The sequence below is a fragment of the Puma concolor genome, chromosome A3 (assembly GCF_028749965.1).
Source record: "Puma concolor isolate L17-30 chromosome A3, mPumCon1.1.hap2, whole genome shotgun sequence".
NCBI lineage: Eukaryota > Metazoa > Chordata > Mammalia > Carnivora > Felidae > Puma > Puma concolor.
This window is the reverse complement of record NC_141669.1, coordinates 76,496,998-76,514,496: the sequence shown is the minus strand read 5'-3', so window position 1 is coordinate 76,514,496 and position 17,499 is coordinate 76,496,998. Positions and strand designations below refer to the sequence as shown.

Below are 17,499 nucleotides of genomic sequence, written 5' to 3'. Positions count from 1 at the left end.
CTGCAGGTTTCTGCACCCCTGCTCTCTGTGCCCGCCCCCTCTTTCATTCACTGCGTGGCCAAGGGGAAATTGCAAGCTTCGTCTTCAGTGGAAAGAAGGGGCTTGCTTCAAGAAGCTCCAAACTTCAAAAATCAGTAAAGGTCTTTTTCAAGGATGACTGTAATTCCGCAGAGATTAGATCCCTAACTCAGCTGCAAAACTGACCCCTTGGCTGGGGCCAGCTCTCATCAGTATTTTTTACTGAAGTGTAACTGACAAATAACGTTATATTAGTTTCAGGTGTACAACATCACGATTCAATATTTGTATACATTGCGAAATGACCACAATGCGTCTACTTAACATCCGTTCCCATGCATAGTCACAATTTTTTTTCTTGGAACGAGGACTTTCAACTCCCCTTTTGTAAAAATTTATTTTTATCCATTTTTTATTGTTTTATTTATTTTTTGAGAGAAAGCGAGCAAGCAGGGGAGGGGCAGAGAGAGAAAGGGGGACAGAGGATCTGAAACAGGCTCTGTGCTGACAGCAGAGAGCCCAATGTGGGGACGGAACTCACAAACCGAGAGATCATTACCTAAGCTGAAGCTAGACGCTCAATCAGCTGAGCCACCCAGGCGCCCCGCAGCTCTCATTTTTAATTGCCATTTCCCACCAAGAGTGGGACTCTGCCCTTGGTGCCAGCCTTCCCTCTTTCCCCAGACCCAGGGACATGCTGGACTCCACCCTCCAGGTCAGGTTGGGGACAGCCAGATGCCCACTAGTCTCACGCCCGGGTGGCCCGGGACACAGTCCATTTCCACCATAAGGCCACAGCCATGTGCCTGAAGCTTTAACCCTTTACAGGAGACACGGTGCCAAGGGAGGAAGAAAAGAGCCTGGGTTGACTGTTCGTTAGGCAGCAGGATGTGCCCTGGGTTCTTTCTTTTCTTTTAAGCTTCTCAGCATCCTGGGCCCTCAGCAATTTTTTCCCCATTTCACAGCTGAGGACATAGAGGGGCTGGGAGAACTGTAGAGTGCCTGCCAGTCTCTCCTCCATTGTCTGAAGTCACCTTGCAAGAGGGTGAGGATTTCGATCACAGACACTCCTCTCGTCCTTCTTCAGAGCCTGATGGTGGGGGGTGGGTGGGGGTGGTATCCATTGTGAGGAAGTGGCCGGGGGCCCTGAGTTCTGCAGGGAGGGGGTCGCTCCCTGAAGGCCCGGCTTAAGGATAATCCTGTGGTGCTCCTCTCCCAGAGGCTCCATCAGAGACAAATAGAATGAAGACACACCCCCTTGTCCCTCCAGGGAAGGCTGCTCCCTCTCTAACATAGCTCGGTCTCCTTCTGTGGTGGTTCAGTTCCTCTGTCTGGGACAGATCTCACCCCTTGGCCCTGGCACTCTGTGAGAACTTGGGCTGTGTTGTTTGCAATATTTGTTTAAGGTATTATAACATTAACACTTGGGCGATAGGAGTCTGGAACTGCACTCTCCTGGAACATCTGGGCGTCTGAGTCACAGGAGAACAGCTCGGAGACAGGGTGGGGTGGTAACCTGAGCCCTGAGTCAGGCTGTGCCCAGAGCAGAGGCATTGTCCAAATAGCAGCAGGAGGGACTTAGGCTGTGGAGTGACGCGTGGTCCAGAAAGTGCTAGACGGACACGGCGCCCTCACTGAGATACCTTGGCCACCAAAGAGCCACAGCCACACTCCCCTTGGCCTTACAGGGATTTGGGTGCATGGCTCAGTCCCCCAACTAGATTAGGGGCAGGGAGGGCTCTACCGGGCCCCTTTGGATTGCCCACAGCACCTAACACAAAGCCTGGCACGTATCTGTTGAATCGATGTGTGAATGAGCGGTAAGCACCAGCTCGGGGCCGTGGACCAACAACCCAGGCACTACCAGAGGGCCACAGAATTTGCCTAGAGAAACCAATAGGTGACCAGGTAGGACATGCCGAACCTGGAGAGACACCCCCAAAAGAGTGGAGGTGAGGATTGCCTGGGCAGGGCAGGATAGCCTGGGGCCCACAGGAGGATTCTCTGGAGTCACAGGTAAGGGAAGCAACCAGGGATCTTGCAAGTAGGGAGCAAGAGGGGCAAGAGAAAGAGGGGCGGGCATCCCCTCCCCTCCCTTCCCCCCCCCACTGGCTGGTGGCAAAACAAGTCTTGTGTGAGTGAGTGCAGTGGGGGCTGGGGAGGTCAGTGGTCTGGAGGTGATGTCTCACTGAAGTACCCAGCCCACCTGTGCTCTTCTGAAGCCAGCATAACAACGGCATTTTCTCCTTTCTCTTCCTACTGTTTTTCCTCTCCACCCACCTCTCCCCCCTTGCAAGATGGACGCCACGTCTTACCTGGCTGCTTCTCCAACATCTCCCTTCCATGGGTGCTTCCCTCCATTGCATCTGCCACGTGTCCCGGCCTTCAGCCATGTGTTCCCATATTATAGACAGGAAGGAGCTTGCCCAAGACCGAACACCAAAGCAATGTCAAGGCCAAGGGCAGGCATTCTCCTGCTGTAGAGAGGGCACCTGGTAAACATGGGCGTCCCGCAGAGAAGTCCCCGCCTCTGGTGCCCTGCCAAAGCCTCCCAGCTGTGGCCACATCCCTCCCACACTTCTGTGGCAGCATTTCCCAAACTGTCCTGTCCATTTGGGGCACCTGAGGCTCTTGTCAAACAGTCACAATCCCGAGTCCTTAGCGAATCCAAATCCCCATGTTCTCCAGGTGATTCCTGAGGGACAAGCAAGATGGGAAATCACCGCACCAGGACCTCACCCCTCAAAGCGCATGTGTGTGAGGTCTGCACAGCATTGGCCTCACCTGGGGACTTCTGGGGTCTGCAGTCCTAGGTTCAAAGCCAACATGCAATTCACAAGACCCTCAGGTGATTTCTATCCACGGAGGCACCCTCTGGGTTTGCAATTCCTCAAGGAGGTAACATTGTGTAGGGGGACAATCTGGGCCTTGGGATCTTCGTCATGTCATTGCACCAGTCTGGGCTCTTGGCTTCCTCCTCCGTGTGTGGGTGGTAACAATATCTTCCAGAGGTCGTGATGATCGGGTTAGATGCCGAGCTGGAAGCGTCTCACAAAGTTTACAGATATTGTCTGGCCCTTGCCCTGCTGCTGCTCCTTTCACTGGGGCACCTAGGACTCCACATTCTGTCTGCCTTCTCCTTGGCACTGGCCTTCCCATCCTGCCGAAGCACATAAGCCCCTGGAGGACGTGGTCAGCCTGAGGAGGGTGGTCATCCACTTGGCCATGCCCACAGCCCTCCCCCCACCCCACCTGTGGCCATGGAAACCAGAGGCACCCATCACCGGATGGGCACATACACTGCAGTGGGACTGGGACAACAATCACAGACATTCTGCCCCAGAGGGACAGACCCACTGGCAGGGCCTAAGCCTAGAGCAACGGCACTGGCCCCAGGAAAAGCCCATATGGAAGTTGGCTCGGGTGATGGGCTGGGTTTTTGCGGTGCCTAGAGCTGGAGGGTAGCTGGAACAGCACAGCGGGGAGGGAAGGTGCCCAGAGCAGATGTGTTGTGCCGTCAGACAAGGTAGTCCCCAGCCAGTGGGGCTTACTTCTGGAAGGACAGTGGGGATGCTGCCAATCTCCCCAGAGTCCGTGGCATTTCCTGGCTCCAGACAGCTTCTCCTCTATTAAGATTTGTCCAGCAGAACGGCTGGGTCTCTGGAGCCCCTCAGTGTGCCCCAGTCTCTCTATTCACAATAGCTGCGTGGCCTACGTTTTCCTTTCCTGCCCTTCGGTTTTAAATTCCATCCTATTTGTTCCCACAAATGTCCCCCCCCCCCCCCGCCTTGTGTGTCAATCACATGTTCCTTTTTTTTATCTCAGAAGACAGGACCGTTATATTTACAGGACTTTGTTGAGTCTTGTTTTATTGAAGGCGGAGGTTGAGCGTAATTGTCAGACCCTGCTTTCCAACTCATTGTAGATTTCCTATTCTGTCTCCCTGGCTGTAAATATCATTCATCCTACAATCATTTCCGTAAGTTTTCACTCGGTGGCATCGAGTTATCCCGATTTAAGTCACATGCAACAACCACCTCGGAATTCCTTCCAGGGGTGGAGGTAACCCACAGCTTTCTGGAACACAGCGCTGCCCTCTCCCACATGGGTGCTTTAACACGGTCACTCCTGAAGAAGGCAGACATCCTCTCCCTGGGGTCTGATTCAAGCAGTCCTCTTGGAAAACACTTTTCTGAGCAGTCCCACAAAAATCTATAAAGATCATGAACCTGAAATCCAGAAGCTTAATGTGTGGGAGATATTTAACGTGGCGGGGACCTCCACAATTAGACCAAGTTGTGTCCATGGGGGGTGCCTGAGATCCAGAGTGGCCTTCATCTGAGTAACCGATAGTGTACCAGACCTTGGGAGTGGCATGCGGGGTATGCTTGTAGGTCTGGGCGCCTTTGTCACGGCTGTGATTTGAAGAGGGGTGCCCCGGGCCTGGGGTGCCACCAGCAGAGACCCTTTTCCTTTTCCTCAGGGCACACGTTGAATTCTCCTTTCAGGAACTGGAAGCTTTTCCCAGGGCATTCCTGCCAGTGTCCTCCTTCTTCCTCCCTCTTTCTCCTTCTTTTCTTCTCCTCTCCTCTTCCTCTTTCCCCTTTTCGTGCCCTTCCCTCTCCAGCCTTTCTCAAGAGCCCTGCCCGGTGCCCCCTCCTTCTGGGGCCCCCGAGCTCCCAGTGACAGGCCCCTGCAGCGGGAGAGCCAGCACCCCGCGTCCCCATCCTCCCCCCAGCGTGTCTGCCCCCTGCCTGCTTCCTCGGCAGATGCAGGCATCTCCTGCTTTGTTTCCCCGTCCTGAAGACGAGCAGCTGCCGCACTAATTGCCACCAGCAGGGGGTCTGGGCCGGGCTCACACTCCTCCTGTCGCTGAGGAGGCGGCCCAGGGGGGGAGGTGTTCAGGGGCCGAATGCGCTAAGCCAGCACTGAGCATTATTCCAGGAATTTTAAACACTCGTTAAAGGCTTTGCCGTGTCTCACTTCAGTACACATCATGCTCCAGTTACTGCTCAGAACTGCGGGGGCATCAGGCTGGGCAGCACTTATCAATATTTTAGCACGAGAAAGGCAAATGATGTTGAAACATTGAACTATATTTCCATCTGTTCAAACTGAAATGGGACAAGCACAGCTCAGGAAATGGAATACCTCCTCCCCAGCTGCCTCAGAAGCAGCGATACCCACTGGCCCGGGCCTCTGCCCCTGCCTCAGTTTCTCCTTTACCTCTCTTATTACTTGGCCCCCAGTATTCATACCTCGTGGGCAAACTCTAAGGAGCTTGGTGTTGACGAGGTGTCGGGTTTGTTGGTAGAGCAGAGGTGCTGTCAACTCAAAGCATCCAAGAGCGATACCCCTCTCGTTAAAATGTGCTTCACCCATTGATTGACAGGGAAAAGCCGGGTCAAATGTGAGTTGTCTCTTTTGGTGTCAGAGGACATCATTTCCATCTCCTGCACTGGCTTGGCTCAGTGCCTGCAGACCGTTCCTCCTGCTGGGAGACCCAGGGACAGTGGTTAGACATGAAAAGAAATGCACAGACCATAGCAGGTGTATAACTGCTGCATAAATACAGTAAACAATAAAGCGTTTTTATTATGCCCCCACTGTCCCTGGAATGAAACAGAATTTATTGTCAGGAAAGAACCCTGAAAACTCTTAGTGTTCTATTGTCTCAAAGGATTTGAGAAGTTACTAGGGTGCAGAAAGCCGAGGTGGTTGTCATGGACCCTGAGACCAGTCAGCTCAGAGTTAGTGGCTCCCACAAGAGCCCCTGGGAAATCTCCACCAGCGAGACCCCAAGAGTTCTGAGATTCACAGAGTTCAGGGATTGGAAGCATGGAACCCTTGACCTTTTTGCCCCCAGCCCTAAAACAGATGAGGGACTACTGCCTCCCATTGTCCCTCACAGTGTGTTTTTGCAACTTCTTCTTTTGAGGCTGTTCTACTTAATTTGATCCATCTACAGAGAACTAGGGATGGAGTGGGAAAGGCCATTGGGGTAAGAGGTGGGCCCAGAACCTGCAGCCCCCAGGACTCACTCTGCTAAGGAGGTCATGTGGACTGGTCTCAAACCTTAGGGCACCTACTGAAGAATAACTTAAGATCTTCACTGTGGCTTCCTTGCTGGCAGCCAGGCCGATGGTAACTTGCCAGGTGGGAAAGAGATTTCCACCCTGGCAGCAGCAGGTGGACATTGGAGGCCCGTGTCTATCACAGGGGCTTACGGGCTGCAAAAGCCAGAGAACCCATCAATTTTATCTATACCTCTGCTTGCAGACAAGGCTGCCCACATCCCAAGCCAGTTGGAGGTGGGGCAGCTTCAGAAGTGGGATCCTCTCCCTCAGTCAGGATGGGGCGGGGGGTGGGGGGGACAGTGGAGGGGAAGTACCCAGTCGCATCTGAAACAAATATGGAAGTGCTAAATGGCATCGTAAAGTCATGTCAGAAATCTGATATCCGATGAGGCAGAGGCCAAGGCCATTGCTGACACTTCTGGCCTGTGTGAGTCCAGTGGGGAGCCAGCAAAGTGCTTGGCCCTGCAGGGATCTTGGGCAGAGGGGAGGGGGGCTGGCTGAGTAGTATAGAGAGGTAGACCTATTTGTAAATAGAAAAATGTAATGTGTTTACTTCTGTCAAGCCAGAGTGATTTTTAAACTCACTGTCTGTAAGACCCAATTAATGTCAAATGTGGGAAAGACACAGCCCCTCATGTCTTCATCCCTTGACCATAGAAGATGGGGCTGGTAAGGGAGAGAGAGAGGAGGCACTTCTGAAGATTTGTGAAGCAAGCCCAGAGCAGGGTCATGGTGAACCCTGGTCTAGGAAGGGTCCACCCCCAGCATCCTTATATACATTGGTCCCAGTGAAGAGCTAGGCAAGACTCTTAAGAAGGACTGGTGAGAGACAGAAGGCAGAGGGAATCAGTGCATTGGCTGTGGACAACATATGTGAGCCTGAGTTGGAAGAATTAAGACTTAATGAAGCCAAGACCTCTTTCTTGAAAGAAAGAAGCAAAGAAAGACAGAAAGACAGAAAGAGAAAGAGAAAGAAAGAGAAAGAAAGAAAGAAAGAAAGAAAGAAAGAAAGAAAGAAGAAAGGAAGAAAAAGAAAAGCACTTACAAATATTAGACAGAAGGCAGAAAGGCAAGGCCAGGGGAAGACTCCCCTTAAGTGAGCACTTACTCTGCATGGGGCGCTGTCCAAGGTACTTTTAAAATCAATTATTTCTCACAAAGTCTCTGAGATATAAATATTATTAAACTTATCTGACTAATGAAAAAAAAATGAAGGTCAGAGAAGTTAAATGGCATGTCAGATGACACACACAAGGTCACTGAGACCTTTTGAGTGGCACATTCAAAATTGGAACCTGAATTTGTACACTTCCAAGGTTCATGCTTTTCTTTTTATGCTACATGTTGCATGTAGCTTCAATGTCAAGGGTTAGGGGTAGAGAAAAGGAGCAGAGAGAAGGCAGGACAGGGCTTCCTGGAAACCAGAGGGAAAGAGGCATCATGGTGTAAGAAAATTGTGCCTGCAAAGTTACTGAGATGTGGCTGGTCCACAGCCCTGTGAATCTGGAATTGCAGAAGAAATGACAAGAAACCAGGAGGACTCCCATGAGGGTAAGGACAGCTGCAGAGTGAGTGCAGGTGAGCCTGAAATTAAATGTGCAAGCTCAGAGGCCAAACCAAAACACCATCATGGGGGGCTGGTGGGTCGCCAGCATGCCCGGGGCTCAGCATGTTTGTGTGTAGGCAGCACTGAAAGGGGGCCAGAACACAAGGTAAGGGTTGGTGGAAGCAACTTTCTTAACTTCATGAGACAGGCTAATGCTGTTAGGATGCTAAGCTATTTACAATCAGGAGCACAAATAAACGCAAAGATTCTTTTTGTTTTGTTTTGTTTTGAATAAAGATTTCATTTTTTAAAAGTAATCTCTACACCCAACATGGCACTCGAACTCACAACCCCAAGATCAAGAGTCACATGCTTTACTGACTGAGCCAGCCAGGTGCCCTCAAAACAAAGATTCTTTAAACTGCAACTTTGCAGGGGTGCCTGGGTGGCTCTTTCAGTTAAGTATCCAATTTCAGCTCAGGTCATGATCTCATGGTTCATGAGTTTGAGCCCTGCATTGGGCTCTCTGCTGTCAGTGCAAAGCCCACTTCAGATCCTCTGCCTCCCTCCCTCTCTGTCTCAAAAATAAATAAACATTTAAACTGTAACTTTGCAGAGCTTCATACTGGCTGTGGTAGAACACATTTTTGTGTGCATATACTGCGACCGAAGGGATCTCCAGTCAGAGGTAATGAGGGATTCCAGGGTCCACCCAGCAACCCAGTCTGCAGAAAGTACAGAGAAAATGGGAACTGGAGCTTGGAGAAAGGGTTGGTGGGGTTCTTTTGACTCAGAGTAGAGAGTCATGAGCTCTCATCAGAAACCAGTGCTTGCAGAGCAAATGCATGTGGAAATGAACATGATAAGAGTCTTAATTGTGAGTCTGGGCCTCTGAGAACCCAAGGAGAGCTGCCTGGAAGGCCTCACAGAGACTGAAGAGTGAGCTATTTGGATATCAGAAGGTTGTTCAGGATTTCAGGTTCTCTAGAGTCAAGGTTACATGGCTTGACACCAAATTTTATTTATTTATTTATTTATTTAACTTAAATTTTTAAAAATATTTATTTTTGAAAGACAGAGAGAGACAGAGCACAAGTGGGGGAGGGGCAGAGAGAGAGAGGGAGGCACGGAATCTGAAGCAGGTTCCAGGCTCTGAACTGTCAGCACAGAGCCCGACATGGGGCTCGAACCCAGGAACTGTGAGATCGTGGATGCCTAACCGACTGAATCACCTCGGTGCCCTGAGACTAAATTTTAGACTGCAGTCTCATACTTCCTAAGATTTTCCAAGTATGCCCAATGATGGAGACATTGAAGATAATTATAAATTAAATGCATTAATTTTGGGGTGCCTGGGTGGCTTAGTCATTGGGTGTCCAACTTCAGCTCAGGTCATGATCTCATGGTCCATGAGTTCGAGCCCCATGTCAGGCTCTGTGCTGACAGCTCAGAGCCTGAAGCCCGCTTCAGATTCTGTGTTGCCTTCTCTCTCTGCCCCTCTCCCACTTGTACTCTGTCCCTCTCTCTCTCTCTTTCTCTCCAACATAAATGAGCATAAATAAAAATAAATAAATAAATAAATAAATAAATAAATAAATGTGTTAATTTATTAATTTCTATAGGCAAAAAATTTTAAGCAAGAAATAATGTGAGACTGGTAACATTATGGACATACTTATCATTGTGTTTGATATGCAGCTTGTGAAGCTTTTCAAACTGGCCTGGAGGAGATTCAGCTTATAGCAATTATTCAACAGTGTTTATTGAACATCGACTGCGTGGCAGGTATTGTTCTAGGAACTTGGGCTGTATCAGTGGACAAAGATAGTCAAGGGTCTTTGTCCTCGTGTTAAGGGAGATGGACCAAAATAAATAAATATTATAAATTAGTAAACATATAGTGTGTTTGAAGGTGACATGGCTATAGGAACAAAAAGAGTAAGACAAGGGAAGAGAGCCAGAAAGAATGGGGTAGGGGCAAGGCATGGCAAAAAAGAAGGTTGTCAGCCTAGACTTCAGTGAGAAAGTGAGAAGTGGGCTGGCTTGTAGGAGGTGAGTCAGGTAAACATCTGGAAGAAATGTGTTCCAGGAAGAGAGAACAGCCAAGGTTGAGGCCCAGAGGTCTGCCTTGTATGAAGGACAGCAAGGAGGCCAGTGTGATTTGAGTGGGGAGCATTTGGAGAGGTGGTCACAGAAGTGGTGCTGGGGGCAGTGCTGGCCCTGGCAGGCCATACAGCTGCTGTAGAGAGCTGGCTTGTACTCGAGGGCAGTGGGAGCCCTAGGAGGGTTCTGAGTAACTAGAAGGTGAGAGGTCCCATTCACGGAGACTGGGAAGGCTAAAGGTGGGGCATATTCGGGGTGTGGAGGGAGGTGATCAAGAACTTGGTTTAGACATGTTGAGTCTTAGTGTCTATGAACCTTCCAGGTAAAGAGGTTGAGCAGGCAGTAGGATATACAGGTAGGAATCCAAGGATGGTCTGGGTGGGTTGGAGTTGGCATTTTCTATACGGATGTTTAAGGCCATGGGGTGGGATGACCTCACCAAGGAAGAGAGTAGATGGAGAAAAGGAAAGAAACAAGATGCCCCGAGCACTCCAACTGTTATGGGTCAGGGAGAAGAGGAAGAACCAAAGAGGCTGAGAAGGAGTGAGCAGGGAGATAGGAAGAAAACCAACAGGGGGTTGTCCTGGAAGTCAAAGAAGTGTATCTGTGAAGAAAGGTGTCGGGATGAAAGTCAAGTAACACATGTGCAGGGTTTAGCAGAGGTTGGCACATAGTAAGAACTCAGCAAATGATAGATACCTGAATTATTGGATGAGCAGTAGTATGTGAGCACTGGGGGAGAGGAGGAAAATGGAAGGCCAGGTAGAGAAATGAGCCCTTGGTTAATCAGATCGTCATTAAGAAGAATCTACAGTCAATCAGAATCTGATGGCGAGGGGTTGTTGATACACAACTACCAGATTAAAACTATTCTGGGGAAAGGACCCCAGGTTTAGTGGGGGGGGGACCCTTCCATTGGCTCCAACCCTCGAGCGCTCCCCACTGTGGGAGGAGGACACAATCCTGCTCATGCGTGAGGTCTCAAAATGACTTCTTGAACCTCTTTAAAAATTTTTAAAAAATATTTACTTGTGTGTATGTGTGTGTGTATGTGTGTGTGTGTGTGAGAGAGAGAGAGATTGAGAGAGAAAGAGAGAGAGAGACAGAGAGAGAGAGAGAACGAACATGCACATATGTGAGCGGGGGAAAGGCAGAGAGAGGAAGACAGAGAATCCAAAGCGGGCTCCATGCTGAGAGCCTGATATGGGGCTCGAGCTCACGGAACTGCAAGATCATGACCTGAGCTGAAGTCACACACTCAACGGACTGAGCCACCCACCCAGGCTCCCCCTTGGACCCCTTTTGACCTTCATCTCTGACCTGGGGATCGGGTTCTCTGGCAAGCCTGCCCCAGAGATGTGAACAAAACAGACCTGCACATCCTCTGATGTGACATCTCACGAGCTCCCTGCTCCTATCCACCTGTCAGCCTGTCGCTAGGAGGAGACAGCCCCTGCTGGGTTCTCTAAACACTCAGCAGCTTGGGGCATAACCCAGCCGCAGATGACCCTATTGGTGTGGACACAGAGGAGCTGCTGAAAGAATGCAGGGCTAAGTTTCTGGGGGAGGATGGAGAAGGGTCCCTGGAGTCACTGATTCCCCACCGAGGCCACTCCTGGAGTTTGGCTGGTGCGTGGTTGTATGCTGGGCCCGGGAGTGGTGGCTCACAGGGCCATTTTGAGGACCCAGACAATTCGATAAATCATCAGACGGTTTGCGGACTGTTTCATGAAGCTGTGTGCCACACTCTCTCATCCATATCTCCTCAGCAGCTGGCACAGGGCACACTACCTGTCCCATGTGGGATGCCCATGAACCTGGTACATAGAGTCCTTTCACTGCCACCGGACCGTTAACCCTGTAGACCAAAAACTCCAGCCAGGACAGTGATTTCCCTTCCTGGCTCTTGTTCCTGAGTTCATCCATTTGTTATGGAATCCTGTGTCTTTACTAGAGACAATTCTCAGCGGCATCTTGACAGGTAAGTCAGAATTTTCAACATGCCCTGGAGGTGGTTCTGATGTGAGTGTGGCTCGATTTGGACCCTCAACGATACACACACCTTCCACCCAGGAAGTGCTGTCTGGTGCTTGTGCTGTAGGCCAGATGGGCTCCCAGGAGGGACAGGCAGAGGGCTGGGACAGAAAAATGCCAGAAAATTCCCTCTGCTCGAAAAGATTCCTTTGCCAATCCCATCTTAAATCTCACCGTGGGGTATCGTCCAAGTCTTCCGCTCTGCATTGTCCTCTCAAAAATTTCCTAAAAATGTAGCTCTCTCTGTAGAGTTCATCCCTCTTTCCAAAGGTTAGAGGCTGCCAAAAGCAAAGAATGTCATCGCATGCGGCCCAGGACCATCCACCTGTGTCATGGGCTGTACCTCCATATCTGCCATATCCTGGGAGCCAAGTCCTCTCCTTCCCCCCACAGCTCTGAAGCGGTCCTTAAGAGGGTGAGGGTGACATCTCCTCCCCTGTGCCATCCTCCTGCCGCCCTCCCTCCCCCCGCTGGAATTAAGGGCAAAGGCACAGGGAGCCAGACTGTCTGCCTCTGCCCGGCACCGTTGCCAGGAAGTGTTGAAACGGCTGTACTGCCCTGCCCCTTGTGCCAGGCTCCAGGATGAAAGCAAACCCCAGAATGGCAGTTTGGGATTATCCAGTGCCCTGGGCCAGATAGGCTCCCCGCGAGGATTAGTGGCTTCTCTGAAAAAGCCACAGCCACTGCTTCAGACAAAACCTCCTCTTCTGGGGAGCTCCTGCCCCCTTTATTAACCGAGAAGTTCAGGGTACAGAGGGCTACGAGTCTGCAGAGGACAGCTTATCTCAGAACACCTCTGATAATAGGGAACTCATCACCTCCCAAGGTTCTAGACATTTCTTCCTCGTACTGATTCAGAAGCAGCCTCCCTGCTCTGTCCTCCTGGGTCGTGGGGCAAAGCCTGCTGCTCAGTGAAGGGGTGATGGGGTGCCGGATAATCCTACTATCGAAGGCCCGGAAGAGTGTGTCCTCTCAGCCCCACCTCCATGGGACTTCTGCACCTTGCATTGTCCACAAGATGCTTCTTTGGACACTGAAGGCCCTTCCCTAGTGGGAGGGTACTTTGGGATTGTTGCCCCTTCTCCAGCTTCCTGTGCTGTCCCCACGGGCACCTGTCAACTGCATGTTCCAGTCAGCCATCACTGCTGCCAGGCTGGTATCACTCCACGTCCCTGGGCATGGTACTGAGTGGGGCTGCTGGCTATTTCCTCACAGCCCCTGGCATGCCAAGTGCTTATCCTGGATCTCTTGCTGGGTTACCCTCAGGCCTACTAGTATCTCTTTTCCCATCAGCACAAAGCCTGGGTCCCAGCCACCACCCCAAGGCATTGGGAGGCAGTGGACAGACACTTGTTGATGGCAAAGGGTTAGCAGGCTGTGTCTTTGGAAACAGGACCCACAGCCTTCTTCACGGAGTCACTCTGAACCCTAACCTCCAGTGTGTGTGTGTGTGTGTGTGTGTGTGTGTGTTTACTGTGGTAAAATATAATAAGATGTGATTTACCATTTTCATCATTTTTAGACCTACAGTTCAGTGGCATTAAGCACATTCAGAGTACATCATCACCATCCATCTCCAGAACTTTCTCATGCCCCCAATGAATCTCTGTACCCATTAAATAATTAAATAAACTCCCTATTCCTCCCTCCTTCAATCCCTCAGCAACCAACATCCTACATTGTGTCTCCGTGAGTCTGGCTATTGTAGGGATCCTGTGTGAGTGGAATCAGACAATATTTGTTCTTTTGTGTCTGTCTTATTTCACTGAGCATGATGTGTTCAGGTTTCATCCATGGTGTAGCCTGTATCAGAATTTCATTCTTTTTTAAGGCTGAACAATATTCCATTGTATGCATACGCCATGTTTTGTTTATCCGGTCATCCATCGATGAACACTTGGGTCATCTCCATCTTTTGGCTGCTGTGAATAATCCTGCTATGAGCATGGGTTTGGGTCCAGAGTGTGTATTTACATGTTGCCCAAATGGCTTCTCCCTCTGCCCCCACAACACGCACTGTGTTTCTATCAAATGGAGAACTGCTCCAGGGCACCGTGGGAACTTGGGTCTCTAATGACACCATAATCTGCACTGTTTTGTATTATGTCAACCCTCTATAGGGAGTTAAAACGCCCTATTGTGTTTTTAAAGACTATCCAGTATGAGGCCAGTGCTGGAGTGGATGTGCACACTGCACGTTTTCATAGGTGGCATTTCCATGTATTTTGTTGGGTTATTGTTCTAGATTGGACTGTTAAATACTATGTTTGAGGCTGGGCTGTCATTTTTTTTTTTTTTAATTTTTAATGCTTTTATTTATTTATTATTTTTTTTTTAATTTTTTTTTCAACGTTTATTTATTTTTTGGGGGACAGAGAGAGACAGAGCATGAACGGGGGAGGGGCAGAGAGAGAGGGAGACACAGAATCGGAAACAGGCTCCAGGCTCCGAGCCATCAGCCCAGAGCCTGACGCAGGGCTCGAACTCACGGACCGCGAGATCGTGACCTGGCTGAAGTCGGACGCTTAACCGACTGCGCCACCCAGGCGCCCCGCTTTTATTTATTTATTTAAAAAAATTTTTTTAAATGTTTTAAAATTTATTTTTGAGACAGAGAGAGACAGAGCATGAGCAGGGGAGGGGCAGAGAGAGAGGGAGACACAGAATCTGAAGCAGGCTCCAGGCTCTGAGCTGTCAGCACAGAGCCCGACGCGGGGCTCGAACCCACGGACTGTGAGATTGTGACCTGAGCTGAAGTCGGACGCTCAACCGACTGAGCCACCCAGGCACCCCTTATTTATTTTTGAGAGAGAGAAAGAGAGTGCCATCAGGGGAGGGGCACAGAGAGAGGGAGGCACAGAACCCAAAGCCGGCTCCAGGCTCCAAGCTGTCAGCACAGAGCCCCACACGGGGCTTGAACCCATGAACCACGAGATCATGATGTGAGCCAAAGTCAGACGCCTAACCGATTGAGCCACCCAGGCACCCCTGGGCTGTCATTTGTACAACTGCCTTGGTGTTTCAGAACCATTATTTATTACTCCTAATATATAGAAGGAGCTGCAGGCATGTATAGAGCAATAAGACGGTATGTTTAATGTGCCTTGTTTTTAACTGCATGAATCAATAAAACTGAATAAAATGGGAAAGAAAACGTGTGGTATCCACTCTAGTAGTGGGCTTATACTTGATATTCTTTAAAACCACGGAAGGGTTTTCTTTTGACTCCTTAGAAAAGTTGACATAACACAAATGTGCCCTGTCCTCTCCGCACCCCCCTACCCCCCTATCAGAACTTCACCAGGACCTGAGGAATCACTGGGATGCCAGCTAGAGAGCCTGGCAGTTTGTAAAGGAGAGTGTCTTAGCCCCAAGTGAGGAATCTGCAGTGAAGGATGGCAGGCATCAGCAATGGACACAGATTTGGGGTGAAAAGCCCCTCTCGTACCATTCGCCTCAGCAGTCACCTATTTTAACAGACCCGGCAGCTCCACATTAGAGGAGGTGTAAGGTCACTTACTCTATTCCCTCTTCCAGTCCCAAACCCTCTTGGAGTCACCAGCCTCTCTGCTTGAACACCTAGATGACTGAGAACACATCACCACGGAAGCCAGCCCGCAGCTTCCCTGGATTTGCCTCTGAAGAACTCTTCCTTCCTGAATCAAGACTCTCTCCCCATAGCACCCTCCAGGGGGGGTCCATTAGCTAACCCTTGGGGGTCCTCAGGATGGGGCGGCTCCCTTTTCTCCCAGGGCGGTGCCCTTTATATATTGGAGGCCAGTATCCAGTCACCCTGAGGGTGAACATCCAGGCTTTTGAAACTTGTTCTAGAACGCCTGTGCCCAGACCTGAACATGAGCTCCCAGCCTCACAGCAGCTACAGGTTTGCCTGGTTTGCTCAGAGCTCTGCTCCTAGTCCCAAGGGCAGATGCGGTGCTGAGGGAGGGTGTGGGGAGGACGAGAAAGACACCAGTGCCAGCTACTGTTGAGTCAGCTCCATCTATGCTGGACTCTCTTTTTTTTTTTAATTTTTTAAATGTTTATTTATCTTTGAGAGACAGAGGGAGACAGAGCACGAGCAGGGGAGGGGAGAACGAGATGGAGACACAGAATCTGAAGCAGGCTCCAGGCTCTGCCGAGCTATCAGCACAGACCCAATGCGGGGCTTGAGCCCACGAACCGTGATATCATGACCTGAGCCGAAGCTGCTTAACAGATTGAGCCACCCAGGCGCCCCTATGCTGGACTCTTTCTGGGAATTAACCCATTTGACCTTAGTTCCACTTCACAGATGGGGAGACTGAGGTCAGGGGAAGTCAAGGTGTTAGAACTTCTGATGAAAGCCTGGGGTGAGCACGAGCTGCTGCCATCTCACTTCTAGAATGTTCCCCCAACCGAGGGGAAGAGGCAGGGGGGAGAGAGAGGGCAGTCCTTAGGTTCTCAGGTTTGCCCAGAGAACGGGCACTCTGAGCCAGAGTGCGGGAAGCCAGAGAGAAGCTACTGGCTGTGGGGACCTGGATCATGTGCCCCTCGGCAGCCTTCAGCTCTGGCTTAGCTTGTCTCCAGGCTGGGTGGGGCTAGAGCCCCTCAGTCTGGCCCCTCAGGGACCCTGGAACCAGCTGACCTGTTTGATGCCTGGCGTTCAGCTCTGTGTTTGGCATGTCTGGGGCTTGTCCCTCTGACCTGGTGTGGGGCCAGGAAAGCTCAGAGGAAGTCAGAGATAAGTCCTGCACACGCCCCGGAAGATTCCTGCCTGGGTGTGGAGGTGGGGTGGATGTTGGCGTCTTGGGATTGGCTACTGAACCCACCAAGTCAACAGGAGAAAGGCAGAAAGAGAGGATGTTGAGGTTCCTCTCTGCTCCTCTGCCCTCCGCTTCCTTCCCACCCCCCTCACTGGTGAGTCGGGGTCCTGGCAAGGACATGTGATTCCACAGTTGAGTAAGAAGAGGGTCTGAATAAGTTGAATTGGGGTCAGACTTGCCAGGTTGGCTCCAGTGGGCAGGAGGCCTCCTCTCTCTGGCTGCCGCCCTGCCCCCCTGCCCCCCTGCCCTGCTTGTTGGCGGCTTCCACCCCGCTGGCCAGCTGAGGTGGGTGTGGGCCTACAGCCTGGGCCTGCTGGGTGCCCACCCTGGTTCCCAGGCTGAGACTCTTGTACTGCTGCTTCTGGTTCTTTCTGACTAGGTGGCCTTTTTCTCACTGATGCAGCTGCTGAGGTTGAAGCCAGTTTGGGAGGAGATAGCAAAGGGGCCATTTAGCTCATGGCGGTTTTTGGCCCTGCGGCCAGTAGCTGGAGCTGCAGGGATCTCCTGAGGGGTCCCACGGGTGCTCATAGGGCACCACAGCAGGGCTTGGGCACATTGTGGAGGTGACTGGGGGCTGGGTGCACACGCCTTCTGAGCCTCAGTGTCCTCTCTGTAAGATGAGAGCAAACCTCATGGGTTTGTCATGAGGACTAAATAACAAAGCAAAACACTGAGCAAGCTCTTAGCACTTCAAAGGTGCTCAATAAATAACAATCATAATTGTTGCCTTGTTTCTCATTATCCTCCGGCACATTCTTTCCCCAGGAATGCCTTGGGGGGGCCTGGGGTTCAGGTACCTGTGGGCTGTGGCTTTCTAGCTCTGACTTCTGATTTCTGATACCTGGAGTGCATTTTTATTTTATTTTATTTTATTTTTTAATTTTATTAATTTAATTTATTTTATTTTATTTTATTTATT

General features: G+C 50.6%; 1 protein-coding gene across 1 annotated transcript in view; it reads left to right on the top strand.

The window, feature by feature from the left end:
* SIX3 (SIX homeobox 3) overlaps positions 1-12,177 on the top strand; it is a 37,219-nt gene extending 25,042 nt beyond the window's left edge. The window contains exon 4 of the mRNA XM_086701194.1: positions 12,049-12,177. Within this exon, the coding sequence (XP_086557320.1) occupies positions 12,049-12,177 (129 nt within the window). The remainder of the gene's footprint in view (positions 1-12,048) is intronic.
* Positions 12,178-17,499: the final 5,322 nt, after the last annotated feature.